Source organism: Herpailurus yagouaroundi, unplaced genomic scaffold (assembly GCF_014898765.1).
Source record: "Herpailurus yagouaroundi ecotype Mexico unplaced genomic scaffold, PumYag 197, whole genome shotgun sequence".
Classification (NCBI taxonomy): domain Eukaryota; kingdom Metazoa; phylum Chordata; class Mammalia; order Carnivora; family Felidae; genus Herpailurus; species Herpailurus yagouaroundi.
The window spans coordinates 13,322,617-13,340,166 of NW_024412428.1; the positions used below are offsets into that span (position 1 = coordinate 13,322,617).

At 36.2% G+C, this 17,550-nt stretch overlaps 2 protein-coding genes across 11 annotated transcripts in view; one reads left to right on the plus strand and one right to left on the minus strand.

The window, feature by feature from the left end:
• The window catches only part of NBEA (neurobeachin), a 689,863-nt gene that overhangs the window by 24,358 nt on the left and 647,955 nt on the right, over positions 1–17,550 (plus strand). The gene's annotated exons all lie outside the window — the stretch shown is intronic.
• LOC121012851 (small ubiquitin-related modifier 1-like) lies at positions 8,829–10,148 on the minus strand. The gene has a single exon (XM_040448191.1). The coding sequence runs from the start codon at positions 9,901–9,903 to the stop codon at positions 9,535–9,537; it is 369 nt and encodes a 122-aa protein (XP_040304125.1). The 5' UTR covers positions 9,904–10,148; the 3' UTR covers positions 8,829–9,534.

The following is a 17,550-nucleotide window of genomic DNA, read 5'->3' on the forward strand; positions in this document are numbered from 1 at the left end:
TGAATTCAAATCCTGGCTCTGCCTCTTCTTTGCTTTGTGACCTTGAGCCAAGTATTACATCTCTCTCTGAGCTTCTGTTTGTCTTCCTCTCTATGTCTGTATCTACACTGCATGTATATGGATATATAAGAAAATCCTTATATATGGAGTGAAATAGATGTTATTTTCCTTCCCTCGTATTCCTTTCAAGTGGGAGCTGTGTATATAAATTGTATATTTGAAGATCATTATACTTTTAACAGTTTCTGCTTCAATACTGAATGTTTGTTTAGTACATTGCTATTGAAAATGTGGCCCCCAGAAGAGGTTTGCATATTTGTAAAATGTTTCTTGGTCTGAGAGGAGATAAGGAGCTTGTGCCAGAATGTAAATCAAATTTGTTAGTAAGCACACTGTTTATTTCAAATATTTTTTTTCCATAACAAAACTTTCTTTGTGAAAGAAGTGTGTTGATTCATGTTCTGATTCAGCCTTCTCATTCATTAACTGGTACTCTGAGTAGCATGAATGGAGAGTACTTTTAGGGGGTACATTTTGAACAAAGTTTAGTTTTACTTATGTTGTGATGCTTGTATTCACTCATTAGAAAGATTTGGTATTGTTAGTGAAAAGATTATTGATTTTGGACTTGGATTCTGATCTTGTTTGTTACTAATTAGTTGGTCAAGTCATTTAAGCGTTGTAGCCTTTATTTTGCGTGACTGAAAATAAAGATTGAATTAGAGCATTTTGTGGTACTCTCAGGCCTTAATATGCTAATAATCCATGATCTCTCAATAATGTTTTGTTTTTTTCTTTTAGAATCAGAACATAGGCCTGATATTAAAATAGAAAATAAGATACACTGGGGGCGCCTGGCTGGTTCAATGTCTAACTCTTGATTTTGGCTCAGGTCATGACTCTGTGGTCATGGGATCAAGCCCCATGTTGGGCTCTGTGCTGGGCATGGAGCCTGCTTGGGATTCTCTCTCTCTGTCCCTCTCTGCCCCTCTCCCCTATTCATGCTCTCTCTCTCTGTCTCAAATAAAAAAAAAAAAGAGATACACTGGGACAGAAACATGCTGTAAGAAGTTTTTTTTTTGTTTTTTTTTTAAATAGATATTTTTATTAAGCTTTGGTCAACTGTATGCCAAGAAGTTGGTCCTAAAAATATGATGATAATGAAACTATTTTTTTTTTTAATTTTTTTTTTTTAACGTTTATTTATTTTTTTTGGGACAGAGAGAGACAGAGCATGAATGGGGGAGGAGCAGAGAGAGAGGGAGACACAGAATCGGAAACAGGCTCCAGGCTCTGAGCCATCAGCCCAGAGCCTGACGTGGGGCTCGAACTCACGGACCGCGAGATCGTGACCTGGCTGAAGTCGGACGCTTAACCGACTGCGCCACCCAGGCGCCCCATGATAATGAAACAATTTTTTATTCATAAGTAGTAATATCCTGGAGGAGATAGACAAGTAAATATATAAATATAACTGTTAATGTGTTAGTGATATGTACCAAAAGTGTTGAAACAGGAGACTTTGAGAGACTAATTCCCTAGAACAGTAGTAGGCAAATATTTTCTGTAAAGATCCAGGCATTTTAGGCTTTATGGGCCATATTTTGTTTATTGCCGCTACTCTACTTTGCAGCTGTAGTGGGAAGGTAGCAACACTAATCTCTGACCTCAATTAGGTGTCCTATAATTATATTGAATTCTGACACTAGAGTTAGTGTAAACCTATAAGCTAAGGGCTTGGTCCCACAAGACTGTCTCCATTTCAGATGCCAGCTACAAGTGGGGCTTCCTACATTTCTGCCTGGCTGACTATAGCCCCGCCCCCCAAGTTCAGTAATTTGCTAGAATGACTCACAGAGCTCAGGAGAGCACCATACTTAGGATTAGTTTTATTAAGAAAGCTGCAACTCAGGAAGATCCAAATGGAAGAGACATATAGGTCAGTATGTTAGAGGTGGGAAGTGGGTACACAGAGCTTCGATGCCCTTTCTGGGCACCCTTTCAGCACATTGATACGTTCAGCAACCTGGAAGCTTCCTGAATCTCATTGTTCAATAGTTTTTGTGGACTCATTGTGTAGGTGTGATTGATTTAATTGTTGACCACATAATTGAACTCAGTCTCCAGCCCTGTGCTCACATGCTTGGTCTTTCATTGGCTGGCTCCTCTCTTTTAAACTATCTAGGGACTGACCATGAGTCACCTTGTTAGCATAACGTTAGGTATAATCAAAAGGGACTAATTATGGATAACAAAGGACACCTATGAAATGTCAAGGGTTTTGAAGCTATGTGCAAGGAACTGGGGCAAAGACCAAATATATGTATTTCAGTTATACTGTGGTCAACCTTAAACAGTATGTCCATGAACGGGCATGGTGGTATTTCAATAAAATCTTATTTACAATGAAGCAGCAAGCTAGAATTGATCTCTAGGCAGTAGTTTGTAGACCCTTTGCTCTAAATGGGAATGGCTTCTCCAAGAGGATGACACTTGAATTGTATCTTCTGTTTCTTCACATTTTTTTGCTGATGTTACACTGTTTTATAGAATTTTAAAAATAATATGTTACAATATTAGTGATGTAATTTTAGTGAAAATGTCTGTAGTACAGTGGTACTACCATAGAGAGATTTTTATTTTAGGATGCTTGGTGAGTGATCAAGGAAGTTTTTCCACATGGGTACCTGATTACTAATGTGTGTTTTTTTTTTTTTAATTTTTTTTTTCAACGTTTATTTATATTTGGGACAGAGAGAGACAGAGCATGAACGGGGGAGGGGCAGAGAGAGAGGGAGACACAGAATCGGAAACAGGCTCCAGGCTCTGAGCCATCAGCCCAGAGCCTGACGCAGGGCTCGAACTCACGGACCGCGAGATCGTGACCTGGCTGAAGTCGGACGCTTAACCGACTGCGCCACCCAGGCGCCCCTAATGTGTGTTTTAATATCCATTGAGAAAGACTTCACTTCTTCTCAGATACTAATTCATTTTTAGTCCTATAATTAGGAAGGCTTGAGTATTATCTACCAGATAACAACTGGTAGGTGTTATTTTTCTGAATGACCATGATTTTTATCATATTCCTTAATTAGTGATATTTTGTCTAATGTGTTGTTGTTGGAATGCTGTTTTTCATCTTTCTATTTTGTTTTGAGTCTCACTTCTTGTTTTTTTTTATTTTTTTTTATTTTTATTTTTTATTAAAGGAATTAGAGGCTTGGGTTTGAGTTTTATATCCATGACTAAGGAAGACTGTGTAGGTTCCACATTATGAGGGCTGTGCAGTGAGAGAATAGAAATGTGGCACTTAGTGCTGTGAAGTAGAGATCAAGGCATGGACATTTAAAAACTTTTGGTTTTTGCCTTTCATTTCCCCTTTTTGCCAGAATATAAATTGTATCCTATTCTTGCCTGGAGATTTCACAATGAAAGAATAATCATGCTGGTAGCAATTAATCAATTTATCTTGTTAATTTAATTACTTAGTATGACTGAAGTTTCAAATGTGCATAAAGATGAACATTTGGAAGGCCTCTAAACAAGGAATTTGGGGAGTGGGCCAGAACTGAACATTTTATTTATTTATTTATTTATTTATTTATTTATTTATTTATTTTTTAATGTTTGTTTATTTTTGGGACAGAGAGAGACAGAGCATGATCGGGGGAGGGGCAGAGAGAGAGGGAGACACAGAATCGGAAGCAGGCTCCAGGCTCCGAGCCATCAGCCCAGAGCCTGACACGGGGCTCGAACTCACGAACCGTGAGATCGTGACCCGAGCTGAAGTCGGACACTCAACCGACTGAGCCACCCAGGCGCCCCCAGAACTGAACATTTTAAAGTGATGGCATGGGAAGGGTTTGGGTTTGCTTGGATGATGTGGTCGTGAGCTCTTAGGTTAGGGAGTGAAGAGAATTGGAGTGAAGAGAATTGCCCTTATGAGTACATGCAGAAATAGTGATGAAAATGACGGTAATGGAAAAATAATCTTGTATTTTAGGGATAAAATAAAACAAATTAAAAAGAACCAAAGTAAAGCTCATTTGTTTTTAAGTCAGTAGCCACAGATGAGTTACTAGTATCATCTTAAAACTGGAAGGGCAGTGACTTAAGTGTGTTTATATGTATGGGCCACAGCAATAGTCTGTCAATCAGTAACACGTGAATAGTTTATTCAGTTCTTTTAATTGAATATTTTTTTAAAAAAATGAATGCCTGTTAAATGTTGTTGGTACTGAGGCTCATATGGAGATAGTAATATAATAATAATAGTAATTTTTATCTGGTACTTTATGAAGAAGGCTAAGCACCATAATCTGATAATAACCCTGTGAGATAAAGTTCTGTTATCCACAGTTTACATACAAAGAAACAAGATTAAGCAATTTATCTTGGGTCGTACAGGTAGAGTTGGCCTGATGCCCAAGCCTTTTAACAGTTTTACTTTTCCTAGTGGACATAAATTTCATAAGTTTTTATAAGAGAAATACAAAGAATGATGGACTTTCTGAGGAGGGGTGGTTAACATCTTAAGGGAGTGGAACCTCAGGGAAACTTTTATAAAGGAGAGACATGCAAGATTAAGTGAAAATATAAGATGAATCTTTGGTATGGAGTGTACTGAATGAAGAGTTATAGGGGTCATAAAGCTGATCCATTTTTTTCATTGTGGCCTTTTGCAAACTACCCCATGCTGCTTTTTTTCTCCAGAAAAAAAAAGTGTTAAGATTTTGAGGCTTTGTAGTTGTATTTCACTTCTAGGAGACTTTTCTACTTGTTTACATACCTATGCTTAGGTATTTAAGTGTAACTGTAAATGGATGTAGATTGTATATAATTATGAAATAGGTGCTAATATTAATCAGTACTTTTAAGAAATTAATCCATCGTGGGACGCCTATGTGGCTCATTTGGATGAGTGTCCAACTCTTGATTTCAGCTCAGGTTATGATCTCACTGCCGTGAAATCGAACCTCACATCTGGCTCTGCACTGAGTGTGGCGCCTGTTTAAGATTCTCTCTCTCTCCCTCTTCTCTGCCCCTCCCCTGCTGGTGCTGTCTCTCTTTCTCTCCATCTTGATAACTGGGAGTCATTTACTTTCCAGACTAAGGTTCATGAGCTTTAGGATTTTTTTCATATTTCCTGTGCTTGTCATCTTACCACTTGGATTTTACCATTTACATTTTACAGAACTCACTTTATCACTTATCCATCCATCAATCCATCTTGTTTTTGGTCTTTTTTTTTTTTGGCATATATTTCAAATCAGGTTGTAGCTATACATATCTTTTATTTCAAATTCAGTATTTGGTTATGGTCTCCCTAAACACTCCCCTCCAAACTACATATGATGAAAACATCAACCTTAAATATAATATTCAGTATTCACACATGCTTGTACCTGAGTAACCCAAACCCCCATCAAGATAAAAAATCTTATAGTCACTTCAGAAAGTTCCCTCATACCCTCTACCAGTTAATCTCTACCCCGTATCCCCAGAGGCATCCACTCAAGTTTTTTCCCACCATAGACTATTGTCGTAGAATTTGTATAAATGGGATCTGACAAAATGAATAAACTCTTCTCAGTAAAGCTTCTTTTCATTTAACATAGTGCTTTTGCCATTTGTTCATATTGTTGTGTTTATCAGCAGTTTGTTACTTTTTATTGCTGAGTAGCAGACTATCATGTGAATTTACCATAGTTTATTCTTGTGTTGATGGAACTCTGGGCTGTTTCCAGTTTGGGGCCATTATAAAAGAATAAAGCTTCTTTTAACACTCTTATACAAAAGTCATTTGGGGATTTGTATTTTATTTCCTTTGGGTAAATACTTAAGAATGTAATTGCTGGGTCAGAGAGATGGTGTATATTGGTTTAACAAGAATCTGTTAGACCTTTTTCCAAATGGATGAAACATTTTGTACTTCCAACACTGTGTGAGAGAGCCCATTCTTACCAGCATTTTACATGGTTGGTGCTCTTAGTGATTCTTATGGATGTATGTTAGTTTAGTTCATTGTAGTTTTAGTTTGCACGTCTGTGATGGCTAATGATGATTAATATATTTTCATATCCTTAATTGGTGGCTTGTAAATATTTTGCGAAGCACCTGTTCAAATGTTCTGCCATTTTTAAATTAAAAAAAAAATATTTAGAAGTTCTTTATATATCTTACATACCATTCCATTGTCATATATGTTTTTGGAAAATTTTTTGTCTTTAAATTTTTTATTTATCTATAGCTATCTTTTCATGAACAAAGGCTTTTTAATTTTGATTAAGTCTAATTCATCAATTTTTTCCTTTATGGTTTTTGCTTTCTGTGTCCTTAAGAATATGCCCTGTAAGAATCTTCACTACAGATGATGCAGATATTCTTCTGTGTTTTCTTCTAGGAGTTTGATAGTTGTTTAGTCTGTGATTTATATCAAATTAATTCTTGTCTGTGTATGAGTTACGGATCCAGGTTTTATTTTTCTTCCCCATATTGATATCCATCTGTTTCATTGTTATTTGTGGAAAAGACTTTCCTTTCTCTATTGGATTACTGTAGCACCTGTGTAGAAAACTGATTGGAGCGTCAGTGAGTCTATCCTGTTCTAGTGAACTGTTTGTCAGTCTTTATGCCAGTGCTATGGTATCTTGATTACCGGAGCTTTATGATAAATTTTTAAATTGGGTGGTTTGTACATCCTCCATGTTTCTTTTCCTAAGATAGCTTTGAATATTCTAGTTGTCATGCTTTGTTGTTGTTGTTACATTTACATAAACCTTTTAGAATTCATGGCCAGTCTACAAAGAGGCCTGGGAGATTATACATAGATTTGCAAGAATGTATAATTTAACTTGGCAGAAGCAGGGTGTTGGGGGGGAGAGGTTGACTTCTTAAAAATCCTGAGTTTTCCATTTCATGAACATGGTGTATCTCTTATTTATTTAGGCCTTTTAAAAATCTCTCCCAGCAGTGTTTTGTTTTGTAGTTTGTAATTTAGAGGCATTACAAACTTTCTGTTACATTTATTTCTAAGTGCTTTATTGATGTTACATGTTATTATAAATAGAATTTTATTTAAAAAAAAATTCTATGTTTATTTATTTTTGAGAGAGAGAGACTGAGCGAGCAGGGGAGGGGCAGAGAGAGAGAGGGAGACACAGAATCCGAAGCAGGCTCCAGGCTCTGAGCCGTCAGCACAGAGCCCGACGTGAGGCTCGATTGCAGGAATGGTGAGATCATGACTGAGATCTTTGCAGATGCTTAACCGACTGAGCCTCCCGGGTGCCCTGCATAATTATGTTTTTTAAAGCAGCTTTCATAAGATACAGTTTACTTACTATAAAATTAATGTTTTTGTTTTTGTTTTGCATACAAGTCAATGACTTGGTATTCTCCATAATCATTCAACTATAACCATAATGTACTTTTTTAACATTTTCATCACCCCCCCAAAGAAAGCTCAGGCACACTTATGTCACTCCTCATTCACACCTCAAGCCTCTGGCAATCACTAACTTACTCTTTTTATATTTGCCTGTTCAGTCACACTACATGTCATCTTTATGTTTGACTTCCCTTATTTAGCATGTGAGGTTTACTTATGTTCCTTTTTATTGCCAAACACTGATTCCATTGTGGGGTATACTGCATTCTGACTGTCCATTTACTAGTTTATGGACATTTGAATTGTTGCCAATTTTTAGCTTTTATTAATAATGCTGTTTTGAATATTTGTATAAACGTCTGTGTGGATATACATTTCCATAGATACATAGTATTAAAATTGCTGGGTCATACGGTAAATGTGTGTTTAACTTTTTAAGAAACTACTAAATTGTTTTCCAGAGTGATTACCATGTTACATTCTCAGTGGCAATGCTACATTGATTTTTGAATGTTAAAACAGCTTTCATCCTGAGGTAACTCTGCTGCATTTTCCATTTTCTATATTGCTGGACTTGGCTTGCTTACAATATTAAGGATTTCTGTGGCTGTGTTCATGAGAGACTGTGGTCTGTAATTTTATTTTCTTGTAATGTCCTTGTCAGGTTTTGCTACTGAGGTTATCATAAAATGGTTGGGAAGTGTTCCTTCCTGTTTTATTAATGAGTTTTGTAGAATTCACCAATAGAAAATATCTAGTCCTGTTCTTTTTTTTTATTGGAAGGTTTTTTGATAATGAACTTACCTTTTTGATAAATATGGGCTATTTGGATTTTCATTTATCTTGTGTCGGTTTGGAAAGTTGTATTTTACAAGGGATTTATCCATTCTATGTAAGTAATTGAATTTGTTGGCATACTGTTGTTCATAAACATTTCTGTAATATGCTTTTAATGTCTTTATGTTTGTAATGTAGGATTTGTAGTGATAATCCATCCCAGGTACTGACAATTTGCATTATTTTCTTTTTCTCTCTCTCTTATTCTCTTGAGCTAATGATTTATCATTTTTATCAATCATTTCAAAGAAACAGATTTGGCTCTGCTAATTTTTTATTTCATTGATTTCTGTGTTGTATTTCCACTCTTCTACTTGTTTTGTTTTTCTTTAAATTCACAAATGAAATCTTAGGCCAATGAGAGCTCTTTCTTTTCTAGCACTGTAGAATTCTCTCTCAGCACTGCTTTAGCTCATCTCCCCAAATTTGATAGGATTTCGATGAGAGGAATTAAGTGTGTTGTTTTTGGAGGCACTTTAAAAGTTTTTATTGCTGTTGATTTCTGTAAATATTTTTATTTTCTATTCCTCTTTTTTACTGGGATTACATTTATATTAGATCTTTAATTTTGTCCTATATGCCCCTGAGGTTCTTTTTTTTTTTAACCGTTTTTACAAATATTTTGTTTATTTTAAAGAAGCTGGTCCAGACAATGTCCATTTAAAACCCATATCTCAGGCCAAAAAGTACAAATAAAATAAAAAAGAACAGTGTTCTGTTGAACACACTTCTGCATGAATAACTTTATTAACTGCTAATGAAAATTAGAACTTTTCTGGGATCTTCTGACAAGACTTTTATCTTAAAATGCTTTCTCTTCAGTGAAGCTGTCTTTGGAGTTAGTCGTTACTCCCGCGATCTCTGTCATCTCGACTCCAGCTTGCTATTTCTCTTCTTTTGGTCAAGACCCTCAAATTTTAAAAGAAACTTCAAGTTAAGGAAAAGTCATTTTTCCACAGTTCACTTCTCTGAAAAACTTCCATCTCCCACTGAAAGTCATAGTCCAGGAGTGAAGCAATCACATACTAGAACTTCAGGGCCGGTTGGAAAGTCATTACGAACACTCGCATTGGTCAACCTTATTTATCACAAGCCTGAAAATGCACAGTCCTGGAAAAGGTGGTGGCCTCTCTGTGCACACATGTAATTTTTTTAAACAGGAGAGTGCGATATGAAGGGGGCTGAGGTTTGATCACCAAAAATCAGCACAATGAAAACAAGTGATCATGAATAATGGGCACTAGACTTCAAATTACCAGATGTTTTAAAGAGATGGGGTGCCAGTTTTCATTTCCGTTTTGAACACCACATTACAAAAGAACTATTTTTAAAAATAAAAAAGGATTGAGGGTAAAGAAAAAAATAAAAAGAATATCTAAATCATTGGATGACCCCGTTTGTTTCTGATAAACTCCAATCACATCTTCCTCCTCCATTCCCACTTCTTTTGGAGCATGATTATCAGCAATTCTCGGACCTGCAAAGAGAAACCTGAGTGAATTCACTGGAACTCCCTCTCTTGGACAGTATGATTCTTTGAGTTTCTTGAGATGTGTTGTCATTTTCACTTTGAAGCGAATCGCACTGCCATCCTGTCCAATGACTCTGAGTTTAATGTATTCTCCTTCCTTCTCATCCCTCAAGTCCTCAGTTGAAGGTTTTGCCTCCTGGTCAGACATGGTGATGGTGGCTTCACTCAGGGTCTCTGCACAGCAGGGGCGTCGGATCGGCAGAACCTGGCTCCGGGGTTTACAGATCTGTCTCTCTTCCCCACAGCACAACACCGCGGCTGGCTAGGCTCGAGGTTCTATTTGTTTCTTCCCAATCTTTTTCCTCTCATTTTTCTTCAGATTAAATACTTAAATTGATTTACCTTTAATTCCATTGGCTCTTTTTTTTTTATCTGATCTGCTACTTAGCCTATTCTGTCAACATTTTAATTTAAATGTCATAGCTTTCTATTGTACGTTTTGTATTTGACTCTGTAGTTTGTAATTCTTTGCTATGATTCCCAGTCTTTTTATTCATTATGAGATGTGTTTTAAAGTTCCATGAACACAGTTATACTACTTGATTTAAAATCTTTATGTGTTTATTCAGGCATCTGGGTCCTCTGGATTTTGGTTTCTATTGATCATGTTTTATTTCATGAATGGACTGTATTTTCTTTGTTATTTGTATGTTAAGTAATTTTGGATTGTTATCGTGAATGCTGTGAATAATGCTGTGTAGAGATTCTACATTTTGTTACGCTCTTCTGAATTTTGTTGACAAATTTTAAGGTGTCCGTTTACTTGGATAAACTCAAACTGCAGAACTCAATAGTTGGCATCAGTTGAATCTTATGAATGTGAGTAGTTCATGGCTGAGCCAGACATTTGTCCAAGGTTATTTGGGGCTTCTCTCTTGTGCTTTTGTTTCAAGAATTGCTTCTCTCATGTTCAAACTGCTGAGATTGTCCATAACTTCTGGTTCATGATGTAGATCGGGGCTTGTCCCTAAATAGAAAATCATAAGAAAGAACGAATTTTACAAAATACTGTTACTTTCTTATACCTGTCAACTCCCATTTCTATTCTTTTACATGTCCGGTTTTGGTTGCTCTTCACCTTCAGAAAGCTGTTTTTGAATATTTTGTCCAGAGTTTATAGTTCTTATCTGTACTGTGTTAAGAACCACTTCACTATTACCAGATTCAGCCTCTATCCTAAATTTAAAAAACAACGCAAAAAGCTTAGTAGGCCGTTAGTACACTCAACAAATGTAGAGTCTCTTATGTGTGCCTGACAAACATTGGCAATGCAACTATTAAAGACACAGATCCCTCCTTTCAGGGTTTTCACATGTCCGTAGAGGAAATAAATATAAACAGGTGTGAGAAATACATTAATAGAAATATCTACTTGGAAAGAAAGTGGCCGAGAAAATGTGATTGTTTCTTACTGGGCTAGGCAATATGGGCACACTGACAGGGAGAGTTTAAGGAACACATTCTGAAGGAATACTACATCCTGCTTGGAGTTTGAAGGATTAATTGGTATTTTCAGGCAAACTGGGAGGGATAGATGTACTATGCTTTCAAGTTTCAATATAGGGACAAGAGAGATGATGTAAAACCTAGAGCCAAGTTCAGCTGGAAACTTTAAAATCATCCTTAACCTCTCTTGCTTTTCCTTCTATTGTGTCTGACTTTAAGATTTCTCCCTCTTAAATCTACTGATTTATTAAATTCACATGTGACCTGGTCAGTTTTCTCTGGGAGGAGTGAGAGCTAGAACATAAGAAAAGCCTTAGGTTTTACACTGCTCCTGAAATTTGTCAGCATTTCAGACAGCTGAGGCAACAAATGGACCTTGATCACAGTGTTAAGCTGATGGTAAGACTTAATTTTTTAGAACTGATCAGTCAACAGTGTTAAGTCCTATTATCAGTGTATTTTAATACATCTGTTTGTGTCAGGGATCTTTGCTCTATTTGTGTAGGAGTTTTAGTAGATGTGCAGTAGAGGCCCATTAGCTTATTTAACTTTTGCTAATACAGGTAGTTCCAGGCCCATCTTAATGTCTAGAGTAACTGTTCACCTTAGTAGTTGCTGAGTCCCTCAGAACACTGGCAGTGAGAACAAAGAAAATTTTAATCTTCCATTTGGGGAAGGGGATAGACTCAAATAATTTTGAAATATGGAGTCTCTTGATGGGGAAAAAGAGAGCTAGGAGGAAATGAATAAACCAGCAAGTGTTAAATTTTTGACTTGGTTAAGAGGTATCGGAGAGAAGCATAGCGCCCTTCAGTGGTTACCCATTGTTCTTAAGGTAAAGCTGAAATTGTTTGTTTTTTTTTTTTAAGTTTATTTATTTATTTTATGAGAGAGAAAGCATGAGCCGGGGAGGGCAGAGAGAGAGAGTAGGAAATTGAGAGAATCCCAAGCAGGCCCCAAGCCACAAGTACAGAGCCTGATGAGGGTCTCAAACTCACAAACCTTAAAATCATGACGTGAGCTGAAACCAAGAGTTGGACGCTTCACTGCCACCCAGGTGCCCCAAAGCTGTAGTTTGTTAATATGATCTGCAAGTCCCTACATGATCTGATAGCACAATAGCTCACTTATCTCATCTGTTGCCACTCTTCCATTCATTTCTTCTTCTTCTTCTCCCCCCTTGCTGTCTGCACCGCAACCACCAAGATGTTCTTTTATCTTTTATTAGAGGTTCTTCTTATCCTAGAGCTTTGGTAAACCCTATTCTTCTGCCTGAAATTCTTTCCTTCATTTCCCTTTTATCTTCCTCTAGTTACTTTCTCCTCTCCCAAATTAATTTTTCAGATATTTCGTGCCTTCTCCAAATAAGGTTATATGCACTAATAATCTAGCAGCTGGAATATAAGCTTTTTTTAATGTTTATTTTGAGAGAGAGAGAGAGAGAGAGTGTGTGTGTGTGTGTGTGTGAGCCAGAGAGGGGCAGAAAGAGAGAGAGAGAGAGAGAGAGAAAGAGAGAGAGAGAGAGAGAGAGAGAGAGAGAATCCCAAGCAGGCTCTGTGCTGTCAGTGCAGAGCCCATTGCGGGGCTTGCTTCCACTAATTGTGAAGTAATTATCTAAGCCAGAACCAAGAGTTGGACACTTAACCTACTAAGCCACACAGGCGCTCCTAGAATATAACCTTTATGGCACCGAGTTTTCCTGTTAACTACTGTGTTGTGAGCACCTAATACAGTCCTTTGCATATGGAATGTGTTCAGGAAATATTTGAATGAATAACTGAAAGAATAAATCCAGAGATGAATTCAAAATTCCATTTAACTAATTTTTGGTGAGAAATAAATATGCCAAAAATTAGTGTGAGGAATTTATTCCTACCACTTCCTATTAGAATAAGGAGGTAGATATCTAGAAATAAATAATCAATTGCTTTCAGAGATTTATTGTCTCACTGTTTGAGAATGATCCCTGGTTACAGCATAGTGAGGAGTGCCTATCAAGCTGTAGTACTCATTATGTAGATGCTGCCCAGTACATACACTGAATTGAACTACAGTGAATAACATTATGTTTGACTTTTTGCTTAGTCTGTTACAAAGACAGTCATGTGCAAGAAGTATTGTAATTTTTTCTACACGCTAGTAGGTTTTTCTTTAGATGTTTGAGCACCATTTTGATTACGCTTCTTCTAAAAAGATATGAAGAAATCAATAAAAGATTACATATTTAAAGCTATTAAAATAAATGAAGTTTGATAGCAAAAATGAAATACTTACAAAGGGTACCTATACTGAATTTAAATGACTTATTACTTACTTTAATGAAAAAAATGAGAAAAGTATAGCTTTTAATAGGAGAAAATTATTTCTGATGAAAAAACTGTAAGAGTTGAAATATTTTAGAAAGTGAGGATGTTGACAGTCCATCCTTGAGGATCTTTTGTAAAGACAATAGGAAAATATTAGTTGTAAAAGTATTTATCTCACTGAATAAAGACAACTAGCCTGGGCAGGATCTCTCAATTATTTCCAGTTGTGATTATATGATTGCCTAGTTTTATTTAACATACTTACTCCTTTCAATAGGTCACATAGAATTATTTGCTCAATCATTTTTTTCCTTTTTATGTGTGTGCCTGAGAGTGTGATTGCTTGTGCGTGAATGTTGTACTTTGTCTCTCTCTCTTTTGTTTCCTTATAGTGCCTGGCATAAGGGATTTGCATTTTAAGAATGAGGTTTACTTTTTAAAAGTAAGATTTGCTCTTATTTAGAATTTGAGATAAAACATCTCAAATGAGATGAGATGAGATTTAACTGAATTCTTTAAAACTTTCAAATGATTTTTATTCTCCCTAGAGAGTCATAGCAATTGAGGGGTGCTTATTCCTTTGAGACTTCTGTCCCAAAGAAGAGCCTCTGCCACTAGGTAAGAGTAATTAAGAATAGATTGGGGTTAGAGACCAGTGAACTCACAATATTTTTTTAATTTCTCTGATTAAAAAAAAATGCTCTTTTGGGGCTCCTAGGTGGCCCAGTCAGTTAAGTATCCTACCCTTGATTTCAGCTCAGGTCATGGTCCCAGGGTTGTGGGATCGAGCCCTGAGTTCAGGCTTCACACTGAACATGGAACCTGCTTAAGATTGTCTGTTTCTCTATCCCTGTCTCTCTCTTCCTCTGCCCCTCTCCCCCACTGGTGCTATTTGGCTGTCTGTCTGTCTGTCTCTCTCTCAAAAAGAAAAAAAAGTTTCCTTGGTGAAAAATTCAGGGTATTAGGAAGTAATAGTCACTTCAAACATTGTCATTGAAAGTCAGTACTTATAACTTGGTATAGTTCCTTCTGGGTTCTTTTTTTTTTTTTTTTGTCTTGGGTAGGCATTAGAATAAAAGGCAGCCTTTACCCATGTTTTTGGGATGTTGCAACCATGGTGTCATGGCTTGAATTTACTGCCCTCCCCCTAACAACAACAACAACAACAACAACAACAACAACAACAACAACAACGTTATGTTGGAGTCTTAACCTACAGTAAGGTAGGATGTGACCTTGGAGATAGGATTTTTACAGAGATGATCAGTTAAAATACAGTCATTTGGATGGGTTTTAATCCTGTATGACTGTTATCCCTTTAAAAAGAGGAAATTTGGATACAGATGTGCATAGAAGGAAGCTGATGTGAAGAGATAAGGGGATATGAAGATGGTCATCTGTATGCCAAGGAGGAAGGCTTGAAACAAGATCCCTCTGTCATAGCCCTCCAGAGGAAATGGCCCTGCTGATACCTTGATCTCAGACTTTCAGCCTTCAGACTGTGTGAGACCACATATTTGTTGGTTAAGCCATCTATAGTACCTTGTTAACACGGCCTTAGCAAACTAATACGTATGTATCAAATTGCCTTATAGCAATTTTATAATTATAATTACTTTATGTCTTATTTTTCTAAAGTTTTCTTATATTTATTTCTTTGAGTATATTTTGTTTACTTGGGTATAACCCAACTAAATTGTATATTTTTTTGAGATTATATATTTTCCCTATCATTTCATTTCCTACAGTATTTTATAGATGTATAAAAGATAATTTGTGTGATGCAAATAGGCATGCTTTTGATGAAAAACATTTATGTTATGTATAAGCAACACTATGTCCAATATAGAATTGAGTAGGAAGTTTTAAATTTTAGACTTTTTTTTTAGCTGAATGAACTTAGTTATTTCATATTCTTGGATTCTGATACATATATATATATTATAAGATATATATATTCAGATATATATGGTATATACATATATATCATCTATATAAGATTTGTGTGTTTAGATTATGTGATTAGAATTTTTTAAAATTAATATAACCATATTATAAGGCAATTAGGGTAAAAAGAAAACAAGATGACTCATTGTTTCACCACTGAAACACTAACTATTAATATTTTTGTTGTTTTTCTCCCAGAGTTTCACCTATATAGAGAACTGGTTTATTTATATAATTATAATTGCCTATGTGTTTGTGTATATAAATTTATTTTAGCTAACTAACATATTACAAAAAATTATGTCTTATGATACAGCTTTGTCAACTTATTTAGAATGGGTATATAATATGCTATTTGTGTATATAGTGCATTCATAAATGCACCATAACTTTTCTATTTTTGGATACTTAGGATGTTTCCAGTTGTCGACCATGACAAACATGCTGAAGAGAACATTTTTGTGCATAAATATGTTTCGATTATTAGGAATATTTTTTGAAGTTCAGTTTTGTTTTGTTTTGAATTTTTTTCAATGTTTATTTATTTTTGACAGAGAGAGAGAGACACAGAGCATGAGTGGGGGAGGGGCAGAGAGAGAGAGAGGGAGACACAGAATCTGAAGCAGGCTCCAGGCTCTGAGCTGTCAGCACAGAGCCTGACGTGGGACTCGAACCCACAGACTGTGAGATCATGACCTAAGCCGAAGTTGGACGCTCAACCGACTGAGCCACCCAGGCACCCCTGAAGTTCAGTTTTAAAAAGTGGGAGTTTTAGAGTAAAGAAATGTCTTGTAAGGCTTTTCATACATATTAAAATGTGTTTTACAGAAGGATTATATAGTTTTCAATGGAATTATTTCTTACATATTCCAATTTGAAACCCAGTTTGCAGTACTTATTGATGATAGTTTTAATGGTTGTTTTTTCAGCTACAGCTTACCATATTCTTGTTAATAATTTTTTAATTCCATGAATTTAGAGAAAATCCTCCCTTTACCATTATATATGAAAAATGCATATATGTATGTATATAAGACACACACACACACATGTGATTAGCATTATTTACAGGTCTTGACCATCACATACTTTATTGACGAGTTGATATAGGAAGGGAACTTGTGTAACAGTGAATTCAACTGAAATGTATAAGGTGGTAATTTTGAGTCTAGGCGGATAGCTAGAAGTTCAAATCACTGTATCTGGGATTCTGGTGCACTTGAGTTGGTTTTAGACTAGCTGTGCTACCCAAAGTGTCTGACGTGATGGGTAGTATGGGCAAATGATAATGTTTATATTTGAATAGTTGATAGTGTAATGGTTACGAGAAGAATTATTATATACACACTGAAACAGAGGTTAAGCCAGTGGCTAGAGATGAATGCACACACATGCAGAGATAAGCACTTTTGAGAGCTTGTTGGGTGTTTGGGACCCCAGCTCCCGGTTGTCTCCACCCCTGACCTTGCAGGGAGACCGGAATTAGCTCAGGAAACCAATGCAGAATCCCGTTTTCCAGAACCAGGAAAACCCTGTGAGCATTAGGGGTTAAAAGTTTACTCCCCAGAATATCTGAATTAGAGCGCAAAGCAGGAGGACTAATTCTCAGTCTTACCTGCAGGGGACTGAATCCTTAATACTCTGCTAGGCTTGAGCCCGAGGTTTTCTTAGTTGAGGCTGTTGGGGTTTGGAAAAGCAGAGATTCAACCTTAGATAAGTTAAGTGACTTGCCCAAGATCATAATATCAATTTGAGATGGTGTCAGAATTGTGATCTAGGTCTTACGCTCACTTCTAATGTGGTACCTTCAGCTGTATAACACTGTCTTGAATGTTAAAATTAAGTATAACGTCAAAACTACTTCACCAAGTATAATTGCTGTAACATCTAAAAAATAACTTGCTGCTTGAGAAGCATTTTTGAATAAACTAGATGAATCTTGATACATAAATATAAAGTTGCATAAAGTAAAAAATTTGTACGGTTTTATTATTTTACTTTCATTTTTATCCCATGGTAATTAGCTTGCCACATTTTATTGAACTTTTAGCAATATTAGGCTTAAATGTTGAATTAATGCTGATACCTGAAATGGT